General features: G+C 44.3%; 1 protein-coding gene across 1 annotated transcript in view; it reads left to right on the top strand.

The window, feature by feature from the left end:
- Positions 1 to 2,496: 2,496 nt before the first annotated feature.
- LOC122564614 (hemicentin-1-like) overlaps positions 2,497 to 8,753 on the top strand; it is a 421,032-nt gene continuing 414,775 nt past the window's right edge. Inside the window, exon 1 of the mRNA XM_087998302.1 lies at positions 2,497 to 2,687. Coding sequence (XP_087854428.1) covers positions 2,573 to 2,687 — 115 coding nt within the window. The 5' untranslated portion in view covers positions 2,497 to 2,572. The remainder of the gene's footprint in view (positions 2,688 to 8,753) is intronic.

Genomic DNA, 8,753 nt, shown 5'->3' with positions numbered 1-8,753 from the left:
TGCCAGGACAGGTGGGTGGGTTGTTGGGAGGCATGGACCTGACCAGGTGGTCACGGAGGGAACGGTCTTTGAAGAAGGCGGAAAGGGGTGGGGAATGAAATACATCCCTGGTGGTGGGGTCTGTTTGGAGGTGGCGGAAATGTTGGCGGATGATTTGGTTTATGCGAAGGTTGGTAGGGTGGAAGGTGAGCACCAGGGGCGTTCTGTCCTTGTTACGGTTGGAGGAGTGGGGTCTGAGGGCGGAGGTGCGGGATGTGGACGAGATGCGTTGGAGGGCATCTTTAACCACGTGGGAAGGGAAATTGCAGTCTCTAAAGAAGGAGGCCATCTGGTGTGTTCTGTGGTGGAACTGGTCCTCCTGGGAGCAGATATGGCGGAGGTGGAGGAATTGGGAATACGGGATGGAATTCAGTGTCAGATTTGACTCAAAATGTTAACTGTTAGGTCTCTTCACAAATGCTGCCAGATTGGTGAATATTTCCAGCACTTTTCTTTAGGACCCACTTGTAGGAATTTGATTAGGTTAGTGTGTAATGTTTCTCACTTGCCCCCTCTTGTCTCTGTTCTTTGCATTAGCACTTCTAATGTGATATGTTAACTTAAGAAAAATACTTTTTCATGTAAAAGAATGTGAAAGCTGGAACTCACTTCCCAAATGGCTTTGGATACTGGGTCAGATGGTATTTAAAAAGATTGATAAGATATATTTTCAGTGAAAATATCGAGGGATATGGAAGAACAGTGGTAGAAGGAGTTAAAGTGCAGATCCCCTATGATCTATTGAATGGAGGAATGTCTAGAGGGGCAGAATGACATCCTCCTGTATCTATTCCAACTTCATTCAAGAATAATCTTGCCACTTAATCTAATCATCATTAATTAATTAATTAATGGTATATGGTACTGTTGGCAAGGTCAATATTTGTTTCCTATTCCTAACTGTCATGTACAGCACGGAACCAGACCCTTTGGTCCAACCCGTTCATGCCGACCAGATATCCCAACCCAATCTAGTCCCACCTGAAAGTACTTGGCCCAGATCCCTCAAAAACCCTTCCTATTCATATACCCATCCAAATGCCTTTTAAAGACCCACTTTGTGGTCCTTGTGAATAGAGCAGTCAGTTGAATCTCTTCAGTCCATTTAGTGCAGATGCACCAATAGTGCTATTTGGATGGCAGTCTCAAGTTTTTGATCGAGCAATATTAATGGAATAGCAATATATTGCCAACTGTGTGACTTGTAGGAACTCTTGCAGATGGTGATGCTGCTGCCATACATCTGCTTCCTTTGTCCTTACAGGTGACAGAATAATGGGTTTGGACAGTGCTTTCAAAAGGAGCATTTGTGAATTGCTGCATTTGGTGTTGTCAGTGTAAAGAAGATTGTATTGTGAGCAGTGAATACAGTAGATGAGATACAACGAAGTACAAATAAAACACTGCTTTATCTGGAAGCTGTGCTTGAGTCCTTGGACAGTGAGGTCAGGCATTACGCTTGAAATTTCATGGGAAGGTACCGTGGGGTGGTGTTGGAGGGATGAGGAAGTGTTAGAGGAGTGGACAGGATGATGCAGAGGTAACAGTTCCTACTGGATGGTGACAATAGGAGATGTTTCACGGTGGTATCCTACTGGAGGTGGCAGAAATGATAGAGTGATTCTTTGAATGCCGAGACTGGTGTGGTAGAAAATGAGGACAATGGAAGGGGAGAAAGAATCCTAAAGATAGTGCTGGAGATTCTAGTGTTTACCTTCCTTGACACCTGAAACTAGGAGAAAAATGTTACTCTTGAAAAGCGCTGAATGAGATGAAGAATGAAATAAAATTGAGGTCAGGGACAACTTTGAGATCGCGTGAGACAGTGTTGCTGGAGAGCGCGTTTGAGAGAGTGCAAGTGGTGACAGTATGGCTCTGAATGCGAATCTCAGGTTGCAGCAGGTTGTCTCAGAGACACGTGTAATCTTGGTTTGGTTCGAAACGTTATGGATTGGAAATCGAGCGGGATAAGGCAGAGCTGGAGACTGTCTCTAAGGGAAGAGATGTGGCTGTGCAAACAGGTTTTGGCACTTCTATTAAACACTAGGAGGAAGGCGAAAGATTAAAACGGAAAATAAATTTAGGGATCGTTGGTTCCGTGCAGGCACTACATAAAGGTAGGTCATTCATTTTTTTCTCATTCCCTAAACTTATTATCTCCGACCTTTACCTCTCGTGTTTTCTGACCGATTCCCTTCGTTTTCCGTTTCCATTTGAATCCCTTTCAGTGGCGCCCCGACCCGTTCATTCGTCAATAAGTCGGTGGGCGTTAGGACCGCAGCGCCATCGCTCCCGCAAAGAAAGCTCCTTTTTTGTTTGGAGTTGGGGAAGACTTGAAGGAGCTGGAGCGTCTCAGGGTGCCGGCGGTGACACCTTGCAGTGAGTGAACAGCGGCCTGAGGTGGTCCCTTGGACCTTTGGTCATGGCTCTCGCTGTGTGGCTCTTCGCTGTCGGCTTTCTCCCGGCGTTGGCAGCACATCCCCGGGGAGAGGGAGCCTCCACCCTGGCTTTCGTTTTCGATGTGACCGGCTCCATGTACGATGACCTGCTTCAGGTCATGGAGGGAGCAGCGAAAATCCTGGAGAGCACGTTGGACAGAGCCAGCACCCCGATCTGGAACTTTGCACTGGTGCCTTTCCATGACCCAGGTGAGTGAGGGGACCAGTGAAAAAAAGATGCAGTGTTCCGGGGAAGCGGGAGGGAGAATGATGGAAGAGGATTGGGGAAGAAGTGAGCAGACCGAGGTAAGAATGAATGAAGGTTGGCAGGAGTAAGAGCCAGACGAATGGGAAAGAATGGGTTAGTGCAGTACTGGAGAGGCAGGTTTTTGATCAGAATTTCTTATTTCAGGGTGAGATCGGAACATTTTCTCCCTGCTCTCTGGGACTTTTCCTGTTGTTTCCTCCTCTCGTTTCTATTCTCACCTTCAACCTCTTCTGACAGCATGGATTCATTCTGAAGCAGGGTGAGCTCAGATTAGTTATAGAATGATTGGAGACAGATTGAAAGCTATGTGTTTCTCATTTCTTTGTAACAGCAAAAGACGCATAAACGTATCTATGATTAAATAATTCTCCAACTTCCCCAACAGTAAAATATAAGGTCAGAGACTGTTAAAATGGGAGGAGAAAGATATTTAGAAATTACTGCTTTCGGTTGGAGTTTGCTTCCAGGGACAGTTGACGAATTTGTTTCTTGCGGTTGGGCCGGCTTTTACAGAGGAAGGATTTTGGGCTAGCGTCGAAAAGAAGCAAAGACGACAATACTCCCACATAGTGCCTACCATCTCCGGGTTTCTTGATAGTAATCGGGAGCAGGAGCTGTGTTGAATACCCCTTTCCTAACTCGCGGAGCTGCTACCTGACTGAAATGATCAAACTGGGAATGGGAACCATCAGTAGGCGAGACTTTCCACTCTGTCTGTAAACCCCTTTGTGGGGGAGAACAAAGTTTTCCAAAAGCTGGTATTCCATTCATTAAAAAAAAACGTGTAGTGGTGAGGAACATGAGGAAATTTTGCCAGTATGTGATCTAAATTAGAAAACCCAGGAAGATATGTTTAATGAGCAAAGAAATACAACTGAGAGATGACGGAGTGGATGAGGAGCCTGAATTTAGATAGGTCTTGTTACAGGAAAGCAGGATTCTTTCAAATTAAATTATATTTGATTAATTTAAAGAGAAATATGGAGCAGATGTTGGAGTCTGGGTTTGTTTTTAATTCCTTCATTCATCGCCTGGGTGGGTGGGAAGAGATGGCTGGGGGATGGGTGGAGAGCTGAGTTTAATACAGGGTTCCCGATGGAGGTGAGTCTCTCTCACCAGGGGCTGGGGCGCTGAGAGGGTGAAATTCAATTTGAGCGTAAATGGTGCTTTGTGCCTTAAGTAACGTTAGAGCGGCTGAGAAGTACTCTTTTCTGTATTGCTCCTAAGATTAGAAAGGCAGTGAGAGGAGACTGCGAGGAGTCGACATTCTACATACAGTAAACGTGTTAATAATTGTGATCACAGTTTATGTTCAAGATTCAATGTTTGCAATTAAATAGAAGTTTAAAATTGTCGGACTGGACAGCCGTTACTTAAGAAAACTTCGCATGGGATCTGCAAGCGAGAAAAATATGTGGAAATAAAAGTTTCTAAAAGTGGTAAAGCTATCACAAAGGACGTAGGAGAAACTCAGCAGGTCTGAGAGCATCTGCATGGAGAGAAACAGCTGCTAGGCTGGGTTTGCTGCAGGAGGTGAAGGAACCAACAAGAGGTAAAAACATACTTGGCCTCGTCCTTAACAATCTGCCAGCTGCAAACGCACTTGTCCATGACAGTGTCAATAAGAGCCACCATGGCACAGTCCTTGTGAAGACAAAGTCCTACCATCACATTGAGATTGCCCTCCACCATGTTGTGTGGCACTATCACCATTCTAAATGGCACAGACTTCGAACAGATCTAGCAACTGAAGACTGGGCGTCCATAGGGTACTGTGGGCTATCAGCAGCAGCAGAACTGTACTCCAGCACAATCTGTAACCTCACGGCCTGGCATACCCATCACTCAACCATTACTATCAAGTCAGGGAATCAACCCCGGTTCAATTGAGAGTGCAGGAGGGCATGCCAGGAACAGTACCAGGCATACCTGAAGGTGAGGTGTCAACTTGGTGAAGCCACCAAACAGGACTACTTGCATGTCAAACATCAAAAGCAGCAAGTAATAGACAGATTAATGACCCCAACCAATGGATCAGGTCTAAGCTCAGCAGTCCTGCCATATCTCGTCATGAATGGTGGTGCACAATTAAACAACTCACTGGAGAGGAGGTTCCACAAATATCCCCATCCACAATGATGGAAGAGCCCAGCAAATTAGTGCAAAAGATAAGGCTGAAGCTTTCACAGCAATCTTCAGCTGGAAGTGCTGAGTGGATGACCCATCTCAGCCTCCTCCAGTGGTCCCCAGTATTACAGATACTAGTCTTCAGCCAATTTGATTCACTCTGTGATATCAAGAAATGGTTGGAGCCACTCGATATTGCAAAGGCTTTGGGTTCTGACAACATCCCAGCAATAGTACTGAAGATTTGTGCTCTAGAACTTGCTGCTCCCCTAGCCAAGCTAGACCTTTACAGTTACAACACTGGCAGTGTGTAAACATTGCTCAAGTATGTCCTGTACATAAAAGCAGGACAAATCTAACTCAGCCAATTACTGCCCCATCAGTCTACTCTTGATTATCAGTAAAGTGATGGAAGGCATCAACAACAGTGCTATCAAGCAGCATCTGCTCAGCAATTACCTGCTTGGTGACACCCAGTGTAGGTTCTACCAAGGCCACTCAGCTCCTGACCTTGGTACAAACATGAACAAAAGAGCAGAATTCCAGAGGTGAAGTGAGAGTGATAGCCCTTGACACCAAGGCTGTATGCAACTGAGTGTGGCATCTAGGACCCCTGGCAAAACTGGAATCAATGGGAATCCAGGGTCAAACTCTCCCGTGATTGGAGTCATATCTGTCTTGGAGGAAGATGGTTGTGGTTGTTGGAGGTCAGTCATCTCAACTCCAGGACATTCCTGCAGGAGTTCCTCAAGTTAGTGTCCTAGGCCCAAGCATCTTCATCTACTTCATCAATGACCAGCCCTCTATCATAAAATTAGAAGTGAGAATGTTTGTGCAATTGTTGACAATGTTCAGCACCATTCGCAACTCCTCAGATGCTGAAGTAGTCCATGTTCAGATGCAATGGGATTTGGACAATTGGGCTGACAAGTGGTAAGCAACATTTGCACCACACAAATGCAAGGCTATGACCATCACCAAAAGGAGACAATCAGCCACCACCACTTGACATTCAATGGTGTTACCATCACGAAATTGTCTACTATCAACATTCTGGGAGTTATCATTAACCAGAAACTCAATTGGACTCACCACATAAACACAGTGGCTACAAGAGCAGGTCTGAGGCGAGGCTTATAACAGTGTGAAACATACCTCCTGACTCCCCAAAGCCTGTTCACCAGCTACAAGACACAAATCAGGAGTGTGATGGAATACTCCCCACATGCCTGGATGAGTGCAGCTCCATAAACACTCAATAAGCTTGACAGCATCCAGAACAAAGCAACCCGCTTGATTGGCACTGCATCCACAAGCATGCACTCCCTCCACCACTATTCTCAGTAGAAGCAATGTGTAACTTCTACAAGGTGCAAAAATTCACCAAAGATTCTCAGGCAACACCTTCCAAACCCACGGTCACTTCCATCTGGAAGGACAAGGGCAACAGATATATGAGAACACCACCACTTTCAAGTTCCCCTCCAAGCCACTCACCATCCTGACTGAGAAATATATTGCTGTTCCTTCACTGTTGCTGGGTCAAAATCCTGGAATTCCCTCTCTCATGCCATTGTGGCCATCCAAGAACAGATGAACTGCAACAGTTCAAGAAGGCAGCTCACCACAATCTTCACAAGGGCAACTAGGGACGGGCAACAAATGCTGGCCAGCCAGCAAAGCCTACATACCACAAAGAATAGATTAAAAAGCCTCGTATGATTATTCTTCAGAACTGAAAGGTGTTAGAAAATAGCTTCTGTTTTATACTTTTGAAGAAGGCAGTACAGGAGCAAGAGAGTGTACATTATAGAGGCTCAATGCAAAACAGAGAGGCTATTAGTGGAGAAAGAAAAAATATATTTGAAAATGGTGTAGATTAAGTTGAAAGGAGGAGACCGGGTCCTTGATACTACATGTGAATTAAGGAAGATACGACTGGAGTAGGGGTGCAGGAGAGAATGTAAGGAAAATGTAGAGAAGATATAAAACAATCAGCTTCTGAAGTTATTAAATTTAACAATGAAACCTCAAGGCTGTAAACACTGTAAGGGGAAAATTAAGCATTGTTCCTCGAGTACTCAGCATCCAACATCCCTGGTGGACTTTTGCAGAACACCATAACATACATGAGAATAATTAGGCCATTCAGCCTATTGAGTCTGCTCCTCCATTTGATCAAGACTAATATGTTCTTCAACCCCATTCTCCTGACTTTTTCCCTTTGATCCCCTTATTAATCAAGAACATATGTATCTCTGTCTTAAATACACTCAGTAACTTAGCCTCCAGAGCCTTCTGTGGCAATGAGTTCCACAGATTCACCATCTCTGGTTGAAGAAATTCCTCCTCAACTCAGTTCGTAAGGGTCATGCCTTTTGTTCCTAGTCTCTCTGACTAGCGGAAACATCTTCTCCGCATCCACTCTATTCAGGCCTCTCAGTATTCTGTAAATTTCAATGAAATCTCCCCTCAGCCTTCTAAATTCTGTCAAGTGAAGACCCAGGTCTTCACGTGCTCCTCATATAACAAGTCCTTCATCCCAAGATCATTCTTGTAAGCCTCCTCTGAACTCCCTTCAAGGCCTTCCTTAGATATGGGTCCAAAATCTGCTCATTATGTTCCAAATGCAGTCTGACCACAGCCTTATAGATAATCAGCAGTATATCACCGCTGTTGTATTCTAACCCTCTCAAAATGAATGTTAACATTGCATTTGCCTTCCTAACTGTCAAACGAACCTGCATGTTAAGCTTAAGTGAATCCTGAACTAGGACACCCAAGTCCCTATGTGTTTCAGATATCCAAATCCTTTCCACATTTAGAAAATAGTCTACACAGCTTACCTTCCTACCAAAGTCCAAAATCTCACATTTTCCCACATTGTATTCCATCTCCCACATCTTTGCCCATTCTCATAGCTTGTCCGAGCCTTTCTGAAGTCCTTGCCTCCTCAATTCTACCTGTCCACTCGCCTATCTGTGTTTTGTGCAAACTTAGCAACAAAGCCCTCCGTTTCTTTGTCCGTATTGTTAATTTATAATGTGAATAGTTGTGGTCCCATCACGGATCCCTATAGAACTTCACTAGTCACCAGCTGTCATCCTGAAAACAAACCCTTTATCCCCATTTTCTGCCTTCTGCCAGTCAGCCATTCCTCCATCCATGCCAGTACCTCGCCCTTAACACTAAAGGCTGTTATTTAGCAGCCTCCTGTGCTGCACCTCCATTCTGTTATAATAAAACAACGAACTGGCCATCCTGGAGATCTGAAAAAAATAACTAAAATTGCTGGAGAATCTCAGCAGGTCTGGCAGTATTAGAGAGGAGAAAGCCGAAAACATTTCAAGTCCAGTTTTGATGGACAATCACCGGACTCAAAATGTGAACTCTTTCTCCCTACAGATGCAACCACACCTGCTGAATTTCTGCAACAATTTGTTTTATTTCAGATGTCCATTCTGTTGGTAAGCATAATTCTGACCTATTGCGTGGTTGCCATTTCAATAAAACCCCTTGCTCTAATACAAATATTCCTGTCCTAGACCTGCTGCAATGTTTCAATGTACTACAACTGAGGTCTCAAAGTTGAATTCAATAACTTCAGAAATTGACTGCTTTATATCTGTTCTCCATTTTTTCTTAGATTCTCTTCCCTCCATTTGTCCCCACAGAATGTCTTCTTTGTATCTTGGTTACTTTGCACTTAGTGGCAAGAAACCATTCTTTCCCTTTCACATCTTAACTTTCCCCACATTCATACCTCATCTTTTCTCCACTATTGGCAATACTTTTGTGTTTTCCATTAGATTTCTATACTATCTTCTCTCTTGTTCCTTCTCTACCTCTGTCAAAAGTATATAAATGAACCTCTCTTCCAA

The sequence above is a fragment of the Chiloscyllium plagiosum genome, unplaced genomic scaffold, assembly GCF_037043375.1.
Source record: "Chiloscyllium plagiosum isolate Xiang-an unplaced genomic scaffold, Cpla_swu_hap1 HiC_scaffold_21, whole genome shotgun sequence".
NCBI lineage: Eukaryota > Metazoa > Chordata > Chondrichthyes > Orectolobiformes > Hemiscylliidae > Chiloscyllium > Chiloscyllium plagiosum.
This window is presented reverse-complemented; position numbering and strand designations above follow the sequence as displayed.